The following is a 21,425-nucleotide window of genomic DNA, read 5'->3' as shown; positions in this document are numbered from 1 at the left end:
AGGTAAGAGAGTGCAGTTAAATCATTATAGGCTATAATGGTTTACACTACGGGTATGCCAAACCCAAGCCCAGTTCAGCAGAAACGTCATCATTTTTAAATGGTTGTGCGATTTGACAGTTTTGAACGGTGCTTCTCAGCGTATTTTTCATGTGTTTCCTTTACAAACCAGAAACACTGTGAACTGCTCCTTTCCATGAATTACAAACATCGTGTTTCATTGCAAAAAAACAATTTAACAAATTAACCAAACAAATTTTTATTCAACCTTAATGAGAATTCTGACCGTCACGTGGAGAAATTCACAAAGAAATTCGAGGAGAATCCTTGTCAGCTTTGCTCAAAGGTCAACGCGCTTGCAAAATTCGATTGTTTAACTTTTCTAGGTCAAAAAGTTCACAACGGCACTAAAAGCATATTGAACTAACTATGTAGTTGAAAATTGCAAGCTCTGCCAACATAGCTAACTTGGTGCTCTCATAATAAGTATCGTAATATAATGCTTAACACAAGATGTACGGGATATGAGGTTAAACATGACTTCAGTTACTCATTGAATATAAAAACGCTTATACACAGTATGGAACTTTAACGGTGAAAGAAAAGTAAATAAAAATCAAATATTGTTTCCGAAAAGGCAGTTTTGTTTTGATGCTTTGCTTAAGATCGTGAGAATGGACTTTGATGTGTTAAAATTTTCAAACGAAGACGAAGATTTTTATTCTACAACATCCTGTAAGTAAAAAGGATTAAAATCATTATTACCTTTCTTGATTTGTCTTCATTTTTTGCAGTAATAACAATTTACGTCGTTAAAAAAAGTGCAATATATTTTGCAGTAAACGAGACTGAGGCGATAAAGATTACCAAAAGAGAGAATGGAAAGATTAACTTAGATAAAAGCGTTCTTGAAAAGGTTCTTGGAAATCCGAAAGTGGCAAAATATCCTGTTGCAATTTATTCTGTGGCAGGCCCATTTCGAACTGGAAAATCTTTTTTGCTCAATTTGTTTGTTCGTTATTTCGAACGAAGAGAGGTATGGTAAATTCTATTTTAAGATATACCCAATTAAAAGTTTTTTTTAAGTTTTAAGTTAAGTTTTCTTTTAATTAAGATACTTTTTTCTTCCATTAACCGACAAGTTTCAATTTGACAAACACGATAAATCTTTTATGTAAAAAGACCACAAAAAGTGTTCCACCACCACTTGACCCAAACGACAAAGAGCCGCTCACTGGACCTTTTAAGTTCCAAGGTGGAGTCAGTGAAGGTTGCACGGAGGGAATATGGATTACGAAGGAACCATTTATAATCTCCACCAAGACCAAAAAAAAGGTATGATTAAAAATATCAAAGTACTAAAAATTATTTCCAACTTTGATTCATCGCTTCCTACGCAGGTTGCTCTATTTCTTATGGACACACAAGGTGCATTTGATCAAAAGTCCAGTATAAAGGAAGGCTCAATTTTATTCGCCTTAAGTCTGTTACTCAGTTCCTACCAATTCTTTAACTTGAAAACCAGCATCGATAGCCTTCATCTTCAAGCTTTGGGGGTAAATTGCATTAAGATTTATTTTACGTTTATTTTCACAAAACAACCTAAAAACTAACATTGATTTATAGCATTGCTATGAAATTTCGCATTAACTAAAACTTTTCACGATTTTTCAGAACTTTGCAGAGTATGCACAAAATGTTAGAGATACAAAGTCTAGCTTTTTAATCCAGGTTAGTAACTAGCTATTCAATTCCGTTACTTGGACTTAAGGCATACCGTAAACTCATTTTAATACAAACCTATAATTTTAGTGTAATTGAGTATTTCTGTTTTCAATAGTTACAAGATAATTCTTTTTACAAATTTATTTTGGTTTTTTATGGAACAGAACTTCATGTTCCTTATTCGTGACTGGAAAACAATAGAAGATCACAAGCACGGTTTGTATGGTGGAAAATGCTATCTCAAGACTGTTCTTGACGGAGATGACGGGGCAGATGAAAACGTCAAAACCAACAAATTCCTCAAAGAAAACTTTTCGGAGCTTTCATGTTATCTTTGGCCCTCTCCAGCTCCCAAAATCGAAGAAATGGGGAAAAACTCCAAAGTTTGTGATATGAAAGGTAATAATACCTTAAATTAATGAAAACCCATGCTCTTTCTTTGCGTTGCCTTAAAACTTTATAGTAAATAGTTTTATTATTAACAGTCAGGTTTATATTTCAAAAACTATTTTCAAAATCTCGTTCTTAAAAATAGTATTGCAACGTTGTTGTCAGATGTCGGCCTTGTCTTTATGAAGAAAGCGACTGAGTTTTTCCATTATCTCTGCTTTGAGAATAAGAATGAGAATCTCATGGTGAAGCGGGAAGGCGCAGAAGAGCTTAATTGCAAGAAACTATATGAATTCGCAAGTCATTTTGCTGATGTCATCAACCAAGGATCAATCGATACAGTAGAATCATATTTTGAGGAAAGTTATAATCTAAAATTGAGCAGAAATTAACTTCATGTATGCTTCATTCTTACAAATATGTATCAATCGCTACAGGCGGGAAAAGCAGCTAAAATAGAACTTATCTTCCGCGATTGTGTTGACATCTACAGATTGTGCTTGCAGGTAAGAACGCTACCAACTGAAAATTACCCAATAACTGAAATTAATGAGAGTTAATAATTATCAAACGATTGGTCGCTCACAGTAAACCTAGTTTCTGTTTACAGAATTTTGGCAATGAACCACTCAACGAGCGTCATGAACGTGGTTTGAAAAAAGCTCTCAATGAGTTTCAAGAAAAATCGAAACATGGTAACAAAGACCTCAGGATAAAGGGCCAAGAGAATTTGCTGCAAGAAATTGAAAATATATATGTATTGTTATTGTTTCAATTCCTAGACTAAATAACCATCATTTAAATTTTTAAAATCGAGTTGTATCTGTTTGATGTTACATATATGTTTTCAACAATCAATGCTTTCAAAAATAGTTTGATCGGATCATTTTTAACGTATATTGTTACTACAAGATACAAATGATGTTTATTTTTTACTCAGTATATTCAAACCATTATAAGGTCAACTATAATATTTTATGTGGTCTCGGTCCAAATGCCTATTAAAGTAAAGTAGAAATTTATTATGTGCATTTTAATTTCCAGTTACTAAAATTTTTAAACAAAGTATCTCGCAATATTGCATCTTGGTTTTTAAATGCTGTTTGTACAGCTTTTAGAACAAAAAAAAGAAAAAAACAACGCCCTTTTAGAAGAATGTGTTGAAATGTACAGAATGCATATGGTAAGCCTTATAAATTGTAATTTACTGTTAATTTTCGTTATTCCTTACTTCCTGCCAACTACTAGCAAAGTATTTCTGCAGAAAAAAGATTTCTCAGGCGTTGAAGAATTCCTGAAAGTCCATTCTAATGAAAAAGAAAACGCTGAAAATCGTCTCAAAGCTAATCATATCAAGATGAACGATAATAGCTTAGCTACAGCATTGAACAAGTTAAAAAAGGAAATAATGTCAATGTTCAAATCAATGAAGGTAACTCTTAATTCTAAACCTAAAACATTTTATTTTCCCGTCGTTGTTTAAGCTCGTGTACTCAATACACGCACATGTGCATTCAAACAGGGGCAAGTAGAACATCGTTATTTGGAAAACGCAGCTGAAACAGTGGCAGAAAAGTGGTTCAAACATTTCGAGGTATCATTGAAATGTCAAAATTTGTAATCAGAATCATAAGTAGGCCTACTACTATCACTACTGTATAAAGTATAATTACTGCGCATAAAAACTACTTTGCTGTTTCGTATTTATGTCAACTGAATGACAAAAAAACTATTTAACAATGCCAGTTTACGCTTTTTCCAGTATATAGCTATAAACCAATTCTACAAGTTTAGATGTAATGAAGATCTAGCAGTACATACACAACTTCTTTCAAATGAATTCATAGTAGTGTTAATTTAATTTCATTGCAGAATACACCTTCAATAAAATTCGAAGAACGGTGTGATCAAGTACAAAGTGAATTATTGGAGTGTTTTGATGAGGAAACAAAAAACTTTGATAAAAGTTTGAATGAAAAGGGAAAAAGCATTCTCATAAAAAAGATCAACAATTTCATGAAAAATTACGTAAGAATGCTTTATTTTTAACGTCAATTTAAAAAATAAGTTTGAACGAACATTTTATTCTTTAACGAAACGTTTATTTAAACATTTACTTTGTTAAATACAAAAACAACTTCAATATAACTGTTTTCATAAGATTTATTCAAACTTTGAAATGGTGTCATTTCATCTTGTATACAGTTAAAAAAGAATCGCAAATTAATCGAAGATAAAGAAACAGAAAAACACAGAACCGAACTTGAAAAGGTATTTGATTTCAATAACTTTTCATGTTGTTCATTTACTGAGAAGGTACCATTTCAAATACCAGAACATGAAGAGAAAGCAATTAATGTGTGTTGTTGATACTGACAAAACTTTGATTATCGTTATTTGTTTATAGGTGGGCAGCTACTTTACTCCTCCTCCCTCCTTGAAGTCAGCTCAAGAGGATCTTCTTAAAGCAAGTAAAAAACGTACAGATGTCGACTTAGATGTAATGAATGGAAATAACACCTACACGACCGTGGAAAAAGAGTCAAATTCGAAATATGAAGAGGTCAATGAACGAAATAGGAAGGTAAAAATGGTAACAGGGTTTGGTGCAGCCGGAGGTGCTGGGGCATTAGGTGTTGGTTTGGGAATCGTCTTTCCACCAGTTGGAATTGCTCTAGGTGTTGGAGCAGGAATTAGTGCGCTCTATGGCATAGGAGCAAAAGATTCATGGTGGTGAAATAGACATATACAAGAAAGCTTGTCAGTTGGGTTTGAATGTTAGAATTTGGTTTCTCTTAAATATCGACCTGATTGGAAACATGATTTGGGATTTCAATTAACTTTGCATTTTATTAAATTTTTTGAAGGGAAAACAGGATTTAAAGTCCCACATTTTATGTTTGATTTAACTAGAACCTTTATATTCTGAAAGTTAATTTGAGAATTTGATGGTTATCGGTAGAATGTATTTTTACTGTAGCTTGGTTCTTATTTCAACTTGAAATCTTGTTGCAAAACTAACTTACTATCAATAGAAATTTTTTTTTTAAAAGCTGAAGCTTATTTTATACAAATAAATGTAAAAAATATATGTTTTTAGGCGGAGAAATATATTTCAAATAATGCTTTTTTACTGAATCAGTTAAACGCTCCAAAATGAACCCCTTCCAAATAATACTGTACTTTTTTTTGCCTGGAAATTTTGCTCTGCAGATTAAATACTTATTTGTCTGTTTCAATAAAATACAGTTGCTTAAAATACTATTAAAGTTAAAAGCGTTATGGCCGCCTTGTTGATTTAATTTGTTAACCACAATATGAAAGACATTTTCCTGGCTACGATTGGACGGCTACTATATTGTATTTTTTGTAGAAAAATGAAGTAATGGTTAATGCATTTAAAATTTGCATAAAGAAACCCGTTTAGAAATTTATAACTTTAATTTAAACCTAGTTTGTAATTGTGCGTATGAAATTATATCGTTTTTGTTGTAGTGATGTTAGCTTGCAAACAGTGCTATTTTCTCTTATGTAGTCCTACCAGCAAATTCTTTGAAATATGATCATTGTAATATATCTGCGAACAATGTAAATTGATATAATAAAATACCTATTTAATAAAAGAAATTCGATCTGTTTTATTGATAACGTTCAGAAGTATTATTAAACACAATAGAATGCTCAATGAGGCTAAAAGTTACAAAGCTGACTGACTGACGAAGTTACAGTACTGTAGAGATGTGTTAAATACGCTTCCCTTTAGCTGGAGATAAACATCTGTTTGTAATGAAAGCTAGGAGAAAGAGCATTTTCTAAGAACGTCGATTTAAAGTAAATAACCACATAAGAAAGGCAAGATAGAGACTTAGCGAAGACTAGGGTGCCCAACTTTTTGTCACCCAAGGTCTTCGTTTTAAGTGGCTATAACTTCGTGAGATCAGCCGGTCAAATTTTTAGCATCGCAAAACTACACATACCATTTTCAGCCTGCGATTAGCGAATATTTACTTTGTTTTCACGTAATGCGGTATAGGCTATAACATCACAAACCCTAATTATTTCTACCAAAAAAGAAGACACAAAAATTCTTTAACACAGTTTCAGTTTGCACATTGTGTTCTGGTGGATACTAGCTCCTCCTACTCCTTTATCCTTCCGATCTGTATGATGAGAAATAGCCGTAACTGACCTTTCTATGAACTTAACTCAAAAATAAACCAGACACAAAACAGGGCTCGCTGAATTTCAAATAAGGAAATCTTTTCCAACCTTAGTGAAAGACTTGGAACTGGGAAGAGGAAACTAACTTCTCATAATCAGGAATGTCGAAGCTTGTTTCTAAGAGTTGGCAGTCTGCCAGGTGGTATCAGTTATTACTTTCAGTTACAATCTTTCAACACAACGCTTGTTGACGAATGATACAGAAATATTTCAGCATATCCAGGAAAGGTTCACTTTCCTTACACAGTGTAATGAACCCACTGGTGCGACCAATGATAATAATACATCAGTTATGATGGAGATGAGCTTGAAAAGCGGCATTTTTCTCTCGTTAAAAATTCGAATGAAAATATTAAAGTTACCCTCAAGTCTGTTGTGTCCTTTTGAAGGTAAAATGGTGAGCTGTTCTACCTTGGCGCTCATAACTTCATAAGTTATAAGTTTCCTCAGGTCGCTGGAATCGCGGTAGAGGATCTGCAGCCAAAGTGGCCTAGAACAGGAACCAAAAATGTTTTTTCCTAACGGCTGAAATTGCTTTTGCACGTAGCGCATGTACGTAAAATAAACATCACAGGTTTAACGTAGATAGAGGTAACATAACATAGGCTGCGTACTGGCATAATACATTACAATGACTTAAACCAAAACAGCCATTGAAGACAAGGCACTGTTTAACCTGGACTGTGATGACGAACTGGACAAAAAGAGCTTACAACAGTAGTTTATCTGCAAGCGGAGAAATGCGTTAACTAAAGCAACGCTCAAGGGTTACAAAAATGATGCCGAGATTGAGTTTCCATTCCTGGGTTTAACGTTATATGGTTTTACGCCAGGGTTGTCCAAGCTACGGCCCTCGGGCCAACTGGGTCCCGTCACCTACAGTATTTTTGGATGGTCCACGACCATCATCACGTTTCATCTGACATAAAACTGCGTTATTCAGGTGCAAATTATTTTCCTGTGCGTTTAGTTATGATTTTTTACTTTCATTTCGTTAACTTTAAGGTGAACTAAGTTAGGGTACGTTATTACGAAGCAATTAAGCAATTGTGCATTACAATAAGAATAACCTATCGAACTGCGATTGTATATGGTCCTAACTTCCACGAAACCCTAAAAAGTTAACTGTTAACTGCTGTTATGCGTTACATGAAATATGACAAAACCAAAGGAATTTTTGGAAAGCACATATATAAAGAAAAATCTTTGTTGTTATATACACATAAGTCTTAATCAAAATATAATGAGAACCAAGATGACTAATAAGCGTTTATGTGACATCTTTCGCAACGCATCACTGAACCCACAAAGAACCATGAAGCATTGTCGGCTTTTATTCGCCCATTTTCAGAATAAAATCATTTGAATAATACTTTTTCTAGATATTTGTCTTATATAGCGCTGAGCTGCGTAGACTTTGCGTTTGTTGCACTTTTTAGAGTTGCAGCGACAAGTGGGTCGCTACGGTTGGGTAATTTGTTTAAAGCTTTAAGTGATGTTTCCTCGACATACTGTTTAGTATTTTCAGATACAGAATAAATTTTACCACCGATGGCATTGTTAATGATCTTCCTAATCTTTATTACGTTGTAAGCAAAGCAACAATCTTCACACGTAGTGAATAGCCCGGCCACTGGTTAGCATCGTTAGTGCATGGCCCTCAGTGAAAAATATGTGGACACCTCTGTTCTATGCCACATACAAAATGTGTTTCAAACTGTATCAGATTATTGCAATCAAAATAGTACGAAAGAGTATAGGTATAGCCAAGTTATCTCTTCCGTTGTTACTATAACTGACACGAAATAAAATGTCAATAAGTCACATACAACGGTCCCCGTTGCTTGCCACTTGAATTTTGCAACCGTTTGTGAGTGTTGTTTGAGTGTACAAAGTTTGTACGTCAGCTGCAACCATGCGATCATTCATGCTTTGCAATTCTATATCTGAAGAAGCGTTTAAACATAATTTAATGATTAACGAAACGATACAGCTCTCAAGCTATTAGTAAATATTGCAACCACTCCAAACACATCACTTTGTTTGTCGACTACTATGTCGGTGTGAACCGGAAAACAACCACACAATATGTGCCGTTTGCATTCGTCATGGTCATATGTGTGCCTTATGTATCAATTGCGAATTGTCGCGTTGATAATAATTGGTTGAAAGTCGTTTATTGCAGTAGTAAGATATTTCATTGAAACTTATATTTGTATTTTGAGTTAGGACGAAGCGTAGTAAGTTACATATGAGCTTATTCAAAAACATTTTTCAAGGTTGAAGAGACTGCAGTTAAAACATTATATAATGGTTTACACTGCGGGTATGCCAAACCCCAGGCCAGATGTTCAACAGAAACGTCATCATTTTTAACGGTTCTAAATTTTGAACAGTCGGTCTAAAACAGTGGTTTTCAGCGTATTTTCGATTTGCTTTCCATAATAACCAGAAACACTGTCAGTTGCTCAGAAATTACAAAAATCTTGTTTTATTGCAAAACAAAAATTTTACAAATTAACCAAACAAATTTTTATTCAACCCTAATGAGAATTCCGAGCGCCATGTTGAGAAACTCGAGGAGAATCCGTGTCCGTGGAATTCCAAGAGAAAAGCGTGTCAAAGGTCACCGCGCTTGCAAAAGACGATGACGATGGAAGCGGCAGAAGTGATTACTCTGCAAATACAGCTAATTTGGCGAAAAAATAAGTGTTGTAATCTGTTAGTAGAGAGACGGCAATTTGGCAATTTTTGTCTACGTATGGAAGGACGGCGTTTGTCAAACAAAATAGCCCAAGAGTTCTTTATCGGCTATAAAGCTACTGTTTTACAGGATATACAAGATAACATCTGTCCAATTTCAAAATGGCTATAACAGCATATATTCTACCTTTTGAGAACACGTAGTGGTAAAAATAAACTTTTTTCTTATCTCAAACTTAGTTTTCTTCATTCACAGTTTTTTCGCCCCAATCTCTCCCTTGAATAAATTCCTTTGCAGAAATTAAATATTTCTCCCGTAGTGAGGCAAGTGTCTCCCGGTTGAGAACCACTGGTACAGTATAGCATTGTCAATAGTTCTTCAGCCTAACGGAAACCTTATGTGACTAACTTGCTTATGAATCGGCAAAAATATTGTGCGTATCGGAACAGATAATCAGGTGTCCTATTAATTATCATCATGTTTTGTTCACCATCGTCAATCTAAATAGTTGTTAGTCCAATACTTTTAAGGAAATAAAATAACCAACTTGTTACAGCTTTTTAAACAGATGAGGCAGCATTAAAAAATTCATTACTAACAACAAAGATTTTGATATTAGGAAAGTTCAAAAAGCTGAAGGAACTAAATGGCGAAGCAGTATTCAAGTAAGACAAGATCAACATTGCAAAATGAAAAGGAAAATCTTTGTAAATTATTACCAAACTAGTTATTATTAAGCATTAAAAGCATCATATCTGGGTTTTAAGACATCTGTTTACTTGCACTCTTGTACTGTAATAGCTTCTGGTTGTTATTTATTTGATAGTTTTGTGGTGTTGATTGTGGTGGTGTTGGCGTTGTATGGTTGTTAGTTACCTAATTAATTATCATCTTATACACAGTTTGATATGTATTATGCGCACAGCAAACGCCTCACATGAAGTAGTCAATATTATCAAAGAAGACAAGGGAAAAGTCAGTTTAGATGAAAAAGTTTTGCAATCAGTTCTAGGAAATCCAGAAGTGTCAGATCTTCCGGTTGCTTTATATTCTATTGCCGGTCCTTTTCGAACCGGGAAATCGCTTTTGCTCAACCTCTTTGCTCGTTATTTGGAGAAGAAAACGGTAAAGTTTTTCTTTCTATTTCTCCGATCTAGTTTTCCAATAACCAACTTATAGCTTAAATTTTCTAATTTTTCATAATATTTATTGATTACTGATTAACACTAACACTTTGTGATTGGCATTGTTACTTTAACTTTAACAATGCTTTATGCGATATAATTGTTTTCGACTCAGCTTGATCAAAATGATGACGAGAAAATTACAGGCCCTTTTAAATTCAAAGGAGGAGCAAGTAATCGTTGCACGGACGGAATATGGATCACATGTAAACCACACATAATTTCCACTAAAAAGGACAAGAAGGTATGCATGGCAAATCTGGAATCGTACAAAATGATCCTACCCAGATTTGGTCGTTTACACCAAATTATTTACTTTTAAATAATTAAAAAAATATGATGTTTGTTGCAATTGCATGCACGCAAACATTTTTAGATAACATACAGGTACAGAAGTATTTTGTTTTCTGTAAGGTGGCACTATTTCTGATGGATACTCAAGGTTCGTTTGATCTTGAGTCTAGCACTGAGGACAGTGCAATTCTATTTGCCTTAAGCTTGTTGTTCAGCTCCTATCAGTTTTTTAACCTGCAAGACAAAATTTACAGTTTTTACCTTCAAGCTTTATGCGTAAGTGAAGCAAGAGAATTATACTATGGTTTGGGTATGGAATTATAATTTTTTGATCTTAGTAGTGCAAAACGCCTTACATTGTTGTTTATCGCGATATTTAATAGAAATTTTCGGAGTATGCGAGCAACGTTAAAGGCACAAGATCGGCCTCTCCCTTCCAGGTTGGTATAGAAAAACAAGAGCCTAATTTATTGAAAAAACCATAGAAGTGTTCATAATAACGAAAGCATTTCCACATATTTCTTCGTTCATAAGTTTTTTCAAATAATTTTGAGTTGGTGCTGAAATTGTTTTCGCTAACTTTCACTGACATTGCTGTCATGCAAAGTACGATTTTTAGTTGTTTTTGAACTATTTTTCCTATTCCTGGTAGGATTTGATGTTTCTCGTCCGAGATTGGGAGAAAGAGGATCATGCTCACGGAATCGAAGGTGGAAGTTCTTATCTCAAAACAGTGTTAAAAGATAGAGGAGCACAGGAACACATTGATACAAAATCATTGCTTGAAGAAACATTTTCCTATATTTCTTGCTTTCTTTGGCCCCCACCCGGTCAATATATAAAAAGGATGGGTGAAAAAGCCACTGCGTGTACATTAAAAGGTAAAAATAAAATCTTATATTTCTGATATCTTATATAAAGTTTTTCTTCTTTTCGTCCGAGTATGGTCCTATGACAATTTTCAGAAATCTGCACCGGGTACGTCGGTCTAAACATCTTTTAAAAGTTTAATGACTTTTAAGGAAATATTGTACTGTAAATGACATTTTTCAGACATTGACGAAGAATTTTTGAAGATAGCGTCAAGCTTTTTTGAATATTTTTCTGAGGAGAAAGGAATTCATTTGAAAAAGATTGATAATGAGCAAGTAACGTGTGAAGATTTGCTAAAATTTGGAATTCTTCTTGCTGATGTTATCAACAAGGAGTGTGTGGATAGTGTTGAGTCTTATATGGAGGTAAACCTATTAAATTGATATAAGCATTACAAGGAAATTACAGCATGTTGTAGACGCTCACGCTTCGATCCGTTCTGAGCATGTTGGCATGTTTGGATCTTGCTTCACTTGCACGCTTCAACCATGCTGTGTTGAACAAGATAGGTTTAAAAGCTATGATATTTCGTAAAACCAACGCATTATAAATTATGCTAATTTGTTTAACAAGTTCTTCTAAAAATCAGTGTTATACATATTCAAACTCCTCAATATAATATAAGCTTATGTAAGATATATTGATAAAAATAGAAATGTTTAACAGGCTGGTAAAGCAGCTAAAATGGAACTGCTCATCCACAGATGTGTTAATATCTACAAAGAATTCTTGAAGGTGAGAAACTTTTAACAAAAATGACAGTTTTTGAAACAAACATTTTAAAATTTTTTCAGACATTTACCTGTTATGCAGGAATTTGGCAAAGAGTCCCTTAAAAATCGTCATGAAAACGGAGAAATGAAAGCTATTGAAGAATTCGAAAACCAATCAAAAGATTACAACGAAGTTCTTAAGAAAAACGGAGAGACAAAACTACAGAAAGAGCTCAGTGATATATATGTAAGTCGATTTATATGTTTGCTTGTAAGTTACAGCTGTTGTTATGCCGAAATTTTTTTTAAACTTAGATTGCAATTTTTAATCGCATTATCATTATTTAACAGGTATTGGAACAAAACATAGAAAAAAACAAAAGACTTCTTGAAGAGTGTGTAGATATTTATAGATCTGGCATGGTAACGGAAACGGGTTTACATTTGAAAATCTATCCCTCTTTCTTAATCTCTCTCTTTCTGCTCCTCTCTTTATTTTGCGCTTGCATTAAAAAATTATATTTTGCTGATGACATTACGATAACTTCATAGGAGAAAAATTTCATGAACATTAAAAATTTCTTCGACACACATTCTGATGTCATCAAACAAGCTGAGACTCATCTTCAAAGCAAACATGTGTGGATAAACGACCATAGCTTGGAGGAAGCGATGGAGAATTTGCAGAAAAAAGTTTCTCTTTTGTACAAAACTATAAAGGTAATTTTCTTAATTTGCAGTTAGAATCATTTTGTTAATAGAATTTTCGAATTCAATTTAATTAGCATCAAGAGTAAAAAATCATTAATTTATTTCTTTAAAAAAGTTATAAAAGATAATTTTGCAAACAGTTTCTTTGAATATGGTTAATTACTTTTCACAATTGACAGCCCCAAGTAGATTATCGTCATTTAAGCGAATTAGCAAAACAAGTGGCCAACAAGTGGCGGGAAAAATTTGGGGTAGGTAAAATGTTGCAATCTTCGTAAAATGTATTTTAATCTATGTCGAATTTAAAGCTATTTATACATGAAACTAAACCAACTTGATAGGCTTCTTCCCATTTCTGTCGAAAAAGTTACATCATTTAATTGTGCATTTACTTTTATCTGAACGCTATCAACGATATTGTTTAAATTAATAAACCATCCTAATATTATGTAGCCTAACCTTAACAATGAGTGGTTACGAGGAAAATGTTGCATGTTGCAGAAACTCCATTTTGAAACATTTGAAGAGCGTCGCAGTCAAGCGCAACAACAATTATTGGAAGAGTTCAAAAACGCCGCTGTAGGCGTTGATGATAATTTACTTGATGAAGCCAAAGACGATCTTAAGTCAAAAATTAGCAACAAAGTTCAAAAATATGTAATAATTTGTTTATTTTGTTTCATTTTGTTTATTTTGTTTTATTTGTAATTACTTGGTGTTTAGGCCTATAACTAATTATTACCAAAGAAAAAATCTTTCCTTTTTCATTTAACAGTAATAGTTTGTTGTTGTAGTTGAAAGAAATTCTTCCTCAAATTGTCGATGAAGAAATAAAAAAGCATAAAGATCAACTAACGGGGGCAAGCAAATAATTATGAATAATATTTTAACTTATCTTACACTTACAATTTAATCCATTAAAAATACAACTTTACATCATGGATATTTTTCGAATTACTACAAAAAGACGTAAAGTAACTCATTATGCAGGCATCTCGCTTCACCACTCCTACCTCTTTGAAGAGGAAACAAGAAGACCTACTTGAAGATACCCGAAAACGCGCTCGTGCTGATCTGGATCTTCATCGTGGAAGAGAAACCAACGTCTCGGTGAAGACAGAATCGGATTCAACGTTCATTTCTGTTCTTGAAAGAAATCAAAAATTTCAAAAACACCTTGGTCTAGGTTTAGCATCCATTTCTGGAGTTAGCCTAGTCGCTGGAATTGCCGTATTACCAGCACCTGTTTCCATTGCACTGGGATTAGGTGGTGTGGGGCTGGGGGTCATGTACAAAAGTAGAGCGAGTAATTATGAGCTGTGAATTACTTTATTCTGATGATGTTATGCACAGTTTTACATAATTTTTCCAATTTGCAATATAATATTCTTCAGCAAAATCTACTTCAGTTACATGCTTACAATTATCCAGTCTACAAGGTCTTACTTTTTTGAAAAATTTATGTTTTTTAATCTTAATGTAAACCCTTTTAGTTAGTTACAATCAAGAAACAAAGTTTTTTAAACCGATGCCTTCTTGTTGACAAAATGAAGTTGTCTTGTAGATGTTTTATATGATATTTGTATAATTGTAGCCTATGTTGTAATACCTTCAAAAAATATTCTTGTGAGAGTTAAAAAAAGAGAAACTTGATTATTATGTATTATTAAAACTTTATTTGCTCTAAAAAGTACTTGCTAATTTCTTTTTTGTTATAAAGATGATGTATTTGATATTTACAAATCTAAAATTTTGACTTTTTGTTTTGGATCGAGAAAACGTCCTCAATCTTTTGAATTGCTTTGAAAAATCTACATTTTTTTATGGTTAAATTACTTGCTTACTTTTTGATGTGATTCTAATTCTAAATCATGCTTGTACTAACAGCCTAACTGGGTCTATGGGCGTCTACATAACGATCGAGTATTGACCGTTGGTTACGTCATAGCGATTTTGCCATTCATAAATGAACGGAAATAAGTGAACTAGACAAGAAGGATTGGATGCAACTCTGTCGCTGTTTTTAGATTCAAAAAATTGATCAAATAAACCATCAAAGCTGATTTGGGCAAAGCGCTTCCTATCGTATAATCCTCACTAAAAAAGAGCCTCAAGCAACAAACCTCAAAAGAGCCTCAAGCAACATTATATTTTCCAATGACCCTATTTTTTGTAATTTGCTTATTTGTATGTTCAAAGAGGGGACGATTTTATCATCGGCAGGTGTAATATATTTTTCTAAAATAAATCGTTTTTCTGAATTAGTTTTTGAAAATAAAACGATTTTTGACAGTTAGTGAAATTCTGTTTGACAAAAGACGCGAAAAATATTAAAGGCTATAGCTTACAATTTTCGTTTTGTGCCGGACAAAGGATAATTGAAGTCACTGCGTGATACTGTTTGTATTGGGTTAAAATTTAAGCTCAGAAAACGACTTGAGTGTGATATTATGAACAAAGTAAACTCTGCTATCAGCCGTAGTTTGTCATAGAATACGAGTTTATACTGTTTTGACCTGCCAGCAAACATTATACAGGTCAACACGTTAAAACACTTTCTTTAAAAAGTGGAGCTTGCATCTTAGAGGTTTAGACTCTTAATCTGCCAAAACGCTCTATTTCGCTGTTATTTTTCACATATTTGTTTACTTTTGCTCTGACGTCCGTTTAATAATTGGTGATTTGTGTCTATATGTAACCAGCTCTGGTGTATAAACTGTACCTTTTGCAAAGGTAATTAAGCGCACTACACAAGACAAACAAAGGTTGCAATCACGGCAACGTAGCTTTTCTTGATTTCTATGTGATATGCCTTTAACGCAACAGATACGCCATCAATACTGAAGGTTGTGTTATATCTTGTTTTATTTAAATGCGTGGATACTCTACATAATTTCGGCTGAATCGTGTTATATTTTGCTTCAAAGATATTTTTTAATTTAATCTTTATCAACTTTACAGTTTGGGGATTAGTCAAATTTGAGTGTATGAGAATAATTAAGACTCGCACATCTCTCCAGCAGTCAGTTTAAACAACACAATTAGAATGAGTATTCCGCTAGAATCGCATGTGTACGAACAGGCAGCGTCGCGGTTGTTTGGTCAAATATCAGATGGAGTAGACGCAGGAACAAAAATGTTGAAAACTGCTTTTGGTGAGTAAATTAGAAAACTCTCTAATCAATACTAAAATGAGTGCATTCATTCTTTTAATTTTAAGCACGGTACAATATAAGAAGGATTGTTTAAAATTTACATGTTTCAGCAGCAACGTCTTCTGAAGTAATTAATATCATCAAAAAAGAAAACGGGAAAACCACTTTAAATAAAGACGCTCTTGAGCGAGTGCTGGGAAATCCAACCGTAGCAAAGTATCCAGTTGCGGTTTATTCGGTAGCGGGACCTTTTCGAACAGGAAAATCTTTCTTGTTTAATTTGTTTGTTCGCTATTTGGAAGGAAAAAGCGTATGTTTATTTCTACAACCTAAAAAAAAACTTACTTTATTCTTAAAAACATATGAATGATACTTTCGTGATACTTGTACTGATATGTACTATAGATAATTTTGTACAAATGCAGTCAATAATGCAGTCGGTGTTACTTAGAAGTTATGAAATGATCATTAAATGATCCTCTACAACTAAATGCGTTTCACTGCAGCTTAATCCCAACGACAAAGATCAAATATTAGGACCCTTTAAATTTCGAGGAGGAGCAAGCGAGCGTTGCACAGAAGGAATATGGATCACCACGGAGCCTTACATAATCTCTACCCAACAAAACGGAGAGGTGATTTTGATAAAACCTTAATCTTATAGTTAGACATCTTATACTCACAGTTACAGAACAAATTTGAAACCTTTTACGAGATGATTTTGTAAACTAGAAAGCCCGAACTTATAATGTTTAGTGTCTTATGTTAATCGGTTGCAAAATGTGTTTCAGCAAGTTTGAAATCTTATGCTTTTATGAAAACTGTTCTCTGCTCATTACTTCTTCAACCAGTAACTTTAATTTTCTTTGTTTTGGCACAGGTGGCTCTATTCCTTATGGACACACAGGGTTCATTCGATCACATGTCTAGCACTGAAGAAAGTGCCATTTTACTCGCTCTTAGTCTCCTACTCAGCTCCTATCAATTCTTTAATCTTAAAGATAAAATTGACAGCCTTTATCTTCAAGCTTTGAGCGTTAGTATAGTTTGTGTTGTATTTAATTAAAAGCCTATATCTGTTTGAGTATATGTCTAGCCACAGATAAGATAATTTTTTGATATATTTTCATAGAAATTTGCAGAGTATGCGACCAAAGTTAAAGATACAAAATACAGTTGTCCGTTTCAGGTTGGTAAAATGTTTATTTTACTTTTTTTCACTTAACTCTCGAATAAAAACCGCAGGAAGGCGCGCTGTAAATTGAATTCATAGTATGACGAAAATATTATCTTTATTGACATTCGTGCCTGTAATAAAACAACACGTTGTTATGATTACCTCGCAACGACAAAATCTTAGAAACCTTACTTTAGCTCTGGTTGCCAGGATTTTATGTTTTTGATTCGAGATTGGGAGATGGTTGACGACCATTCTCACGGTGTCGAAGGAGGAAATTCTTATCTCAAAACAGTGTTGCACGGAAATGGGGCCCAAGAGCATATTGACACCAAAACTTTACTAGAAGAAACGTTTTCTGGAATGTCGTGTTTTCTTTGGCCTTCTCCAGGCCCTAACGTAAAAAGAATGGGATCGAAATTAAAAGCATGTTCTGTTCATGGTAACAATCTTTTCTTGTGAAATACAATTTAATAATTTGTTGCATTGTGCAATCGTGTTAGTGTTTACGAGCTGTTTTTACTTTATTAGAGACGTTAAATCTATAATTCACAAACAATTTTTAAAAAGCTAAGAAATATTTAACAGTGTTATTGCATTTTTTTAGAGATTGATGTTGAATTTTTGAAGACTGCAGTAAATTTTTTTTCCACCTTTTACGATGAGAACAGTCTTGGTTTGGGGAATGTGAAGAAGATAGACAATGAAGTAGTAACTTGTGAGCAGTTACATAAATTTGCAATTGAATTCGCTGACGTCATTAACAGTGAATCAACCGAGTCTGTAGAATCGTATCTTGAGGTAACCATACTCCGTTTCAACAACTCTGCATAACTCTGTAAAAATGCGTTCATGTCAACAGTGTTCAATATCTAGTACAGTATTCAATGCATACAAAGACTTTTTCTTTTGAATTACAGTTTTGCAGAATGTAATATTTACTGATAAACTAGTTTTTTGTTCTTTTTACAGAAGTATCGACATTTACCCTCATGGTGTCAAACTGTCAACCCCACACAAACGTAATTAAATTGAAAACCAAATTTAATAAAAAACTTTAAATGTATGTCATATTATTATAGGCAGGCAAGGCAGCTAAAATGGAACTTCTTGTCTTCAAATGCGTAAATATCTATACAAAACATTTGCAGGTATTTGCGTTTTCAGGTCACCTGAACGAGCTTTAATGATTATTATTGCTTTGTAAAGAACTTAATTACTTACTCACATAGAAATGTCACGAAACTTCTCTCGAATACCGTCATGAAAAGAGTGAAAAGGAAGCTTTTGATGCGTTTCGAGATAAATCAAAATACAGCAAAGAAAAAATAAGAATGAAAGGACAAAAGAAATTGCAAGAAGAAATTGATAAAATCTATGTAATTTAACTCCAATACAATGTTATGTTGAAACTTAACTCAAGTTTTTACCATTTTCGTTGTCTTTCTTCGATATTTGTACGATTAACTTTAAAATGCTTATTGAGTACAAAGCTGTATCAGAGGATTTTAACTGATGCATTCAAAAACATAGGCTAATATTAAACTACAATATACTGTAAATTTTCACTTTCCTAAACTTCATCCCGGATTCTGTGTTTTCAGGTTGTGGAACAAAACAAAGAAAAAAATGATAAGCTTGCTGAAGAATGCATCAAAATGTATCAAACTGGCATGGTAATGTAGCTTTATTCAATTTTACTTGTATTTTCAACTTTCTCTCTCTCTCCCGCTTTGTTTTTTTGTTTTGATTTTCTTCTTCTTTCAGCATCACCTTCTTTGTTTCAACCACATTCTTTCTCTTTCTTTCTTTATTACTTGTTTAAATTCGTTATCCATATATACGACGCCTCTTGTGATTTTGCAGGGGAAAAATTTCACTGACCTTTTCGAGTTCCAAAAGATACATGACGAAATGCAAGAAAAAGTCAACTCTTATCTTGAAACTAATCTTGTGGAAATTGACAGTCAAAGCCTGATTAAAGCAAAAAGCAATTTAACAAAAAATGTACTGTTAATTTTTAAAGCGATGAAGGTAACTTAGGGAAAGTTTGAAACATTTTTGTGGGCGTTTGCAACCTTATGTGAGTGATTGCAAAGTGCTGACCTTTAACTTTCCCATTAAACAGACTCAAGTTGATCAACGTCATTTGGAGAAAGTATCGAATAAATTAGCTCATTCGTGGTTGATAAGGATCAAGGTAAAAAAATAATTTACAACGTATGAGCAATCTTGTACGTGCTTTTATCTCAGGTAATTTATTTTTTAATTTCTTACAACGTTTCATTCCTTTGATAAATTTCGGACATGTTTTCTTGTACAGTATTGCTGAATATCATTTAAAAGAGCAATTAACGATTAGGAATGTTTTGCTCTTTGTTGCCACATACTTTTTAATATAAAATTATTCAAAAAGGATCTGTGATTAAAAATATTTTGGAGTTAATCATTTTTGCTTGTTACCTAGAAACCACACTCGGAAAATTTTGAAGAGCATAGTAGTCAAGTTCAAGATGGATTATTTCAAGAATTTAACAAAGAAATAGAAAATATTGATGAAAATTTACACGAAGATGGCAGAATGCAACTAAAAATAAAAATCGATAAAGAAGTTGAAAAATATGTAACCATATATTTAACTTGAAGTGAAAAACTGTAGGCAATGCCTATACACAATGTTTTATGATAAAGACATTTCAATGCGCTGCTCTTTATTGATACAATATTAAAAAATATATTTCTACTACGCAATTATTCTAAAAACATTGTGACTGTTGCTGTAAAAAATAAGTAACGTTATATCCTATAAACAATAATCATCTTTTTCATAGTTAGCAGAAGAACCTAAAGCAATTTTGGGAGAGGAGTGTAGAAAACACAAGGAGAAGCTAAAAAAGGTAAAGATTTGCCCAAAGCCATTCGTTATTGGCTCCATTGATAAAAATTTGATAACCTCTGTTTAAAGCAGCTCGGAAAGTAAGCAATGAAACTTATGAAACAATACTATGTAGAAATTTAAAGTTTGAACATAACTTAAGACGTACTTTCCAGATGAGTCGTTTCACTTCTCCAAAGTCCTTGAAAAAAAAACAGCAGAAACTACTTAAAAGCAGCCGCAAACGTACAAATGCTAACCTTGACGACGAGAACGCAATTGCAACTCTGTCCTGTTTAAAAGAAGCCTCAGAATCTACATACGAAGAGATGAAAAAGAAAAATAAGAAGTTTAAGATGGTAACCGGAGGCGGAGTAGCCGGCGTTGGTGTTGCTTTAGGACTTGGTTCTATACTTGTGCCACCGCTAGGAATAATAGCTGCTGCTGGAGTGGTTGGAGGAGGTCTATACGCGTTGGGTGCGAAAAAGTGTTGGTGGTGAAATTTTGTAATTGGAAAAATGATGCTAAACTTGTTCATGAAACTTATTGTGTCCAATGAGCACTGTGGTAAACGAATTTCTTTAGTAGCTCAAAAAGTGTTCAATGCTTTGGCAGTACTACAATAAGCCTTTTAAACTTAAAATAATATTTTCTACGAAGTTCAATTTCGAAAAAACTGTGTGTAATTGAACATTGACTTTATTTTGTGTTGTATAGCAACATAGTTTGAAATTTTAGAAACCAAGCCAAGTTAGATTGGTTTAGCAATTTAGCCGACGCTGTGCAATATTTTCATTCGCCAATGTACTGAACTTTTTGATAATATTGTCTAATGTCTAGAGATTGTTTAGACTTACTGACTGTGCACTATGACTTCTGTTAAAATTACTTGATTGAAAATTTTAAATCAATTTACACCATGGAGACTAAATAATTAAGCAATAAAGAAACAATTGAAGTGTATTTGTACAACGCGTATAATGGACACAAACTGACACACAAAAACATATAGCTGGTAGGTCAAGAACAGTCAGACAGCAGTAGCTATGCATAGAATAATGGTCAAGGAATTCCGTTACCGTCTGCAGCTAAAACCGAATGTCCGTATTTTCTGCTACTGTCTGCCGCGTGCAATGTCACTTTTATGTAACGTCATATTTGCTTTTGTTCTGTTAGTGGCAGCTGCCTAGGACGCCAACCGCAACCTATATTTTCATTCGTTTTTTCGCAAGCTATTAATTGTTGTTACTAAGTCACTTTTGTTTTACTCAAGATGGGCAATAAATAATTGTTGCTGTGTTTGGTGTAATATTATTCTCAGCTTGGTATTTGTAAGTTGCAAATGAAGTGACAGTTTTGCTTGCCGCCATGTTGGAGGACAACTACAAGTCAGATTTACTTTAG

The 21,425-nt window shown here is 33.5% G+C and overlaps 3 protein-coding genes across 3 annotated transcripts; all 3 read left to right on the top strand.

Annotated features, from left to right (window-relative positions):
• The first annotated feature begins 516 nt into the window (after positions 1-516).
• On the top strand, positions 517-5,701 carry LOC143452247 (atlastin-3-like). The gene is made up of 15 exons (XM_076953136.1): positions 517-734; positions 839-1,035; positions 1,182-1,334; positions 1,400-1,555; positions 1,674-1,730; positions 1,889-2,123; positions 2,280-2,474; positions 2,553-2,620; positions 2,725-2,871; positions 3,226-3,297; positions 3,379-3,546; positions 3,637-3,708; positions 3,987-4,142; positions 4,320-4,385; positions 4,522-5,701. The coding sequence occupies exons 1-15, from the start codon at positions 674-676 to the stop codon at positions 4,849-4,851; spliced, it is 2,133 nt and encodes a 710-aa protein (XP_076809251.1). The 5' UTR covers positions 517-673; the 3' UTR covers positions 4,852-5,701.
• Positions 5,702-9,582: 3,881 nt separating this feature from the next.
• Positions 9,583-14,137, top strand: LOC143453047 (uncharacterized). Its single transcript, XM_076954199.1, has 15 exons — positions 9,583-9,704; positions 9,965-10,164; positions 10,339-10,467; positions 10,638-10,793; positions 10,901-10,957; positions 11,170-11,398; positions 11,571-11,755; positions 12,057-12,125; positions 12,204-12,350; positions 12,455-12,526; positions 12,656-12,823; positions 12,994-13,065; positions 13,316-13,471; positions 13,609-13,674; positions 13,805-14,137. Exons 1-15 carry the CDS (start codon positions 9,686-9,688, stop codon positions 14,135-14,137), a joined length of 2,058 nt encoding a protein of 685 aa, XP_076810314.1. The 5' UTR covers positions 9,583-9,685.
• A 1,529-nt stretch (positions 14,138-15,666) lies between these two features.
• LOC143453046 (atlastin-1-like) lies at positions 15,667-20,735 on the top strand. Its single transcript, XM_076954198.1, has 15 exons — positions 15,667-15,969; positions 16,083-16,279; positions 16,476-16,604; positions 16,850-17,005; positions 17,102-17,158; positions 17,357-17,588; positions 17,754-17,947; positions 18,229-18,297; positions 18,379-18,525; positions 18,751-18,822; positions 19,013-19,180; positions 19,275-19,346; positions 19,614-19,769; positions 19,978-20,043; positions 20,198-20,735. The coding sequence occupies exons 1-15, from the start codon at positions 15,861-15,863 to the stop codon at positions 20,519-20,521; spliced, it is 2,148 nt and encodes a 715-aa protein (XP_076810313.1). The 5' UTR covers positions 15,667-15,860; the 3' UTR covers positions 20,522-20,735.
• Positions 20,736-21,425: the final 690 nt, after the last annotated feature.

The sequence above is a fragment of the Clavelina lepadiformis genome, chromosome 4, assembly GCF_947623445.1.
Source record: "Clavelina lepadiformis chromosome 4, kaClaLepa1.1, whole genome shotgun sequence".
In the NCBI taxonomy this organism is placed as follows: Eukaryota; Metazoa; Chordata; class Ascidiacea; order Aplousobranchia; family Clavelinidae; genus Clavelina; species Clavelina lepadiformis.
The sequence above is the reverse complement of the archived record's forward strand: the minus strand, read 5'-3'. Positions and strand labels throughout refer to the sequence as shown.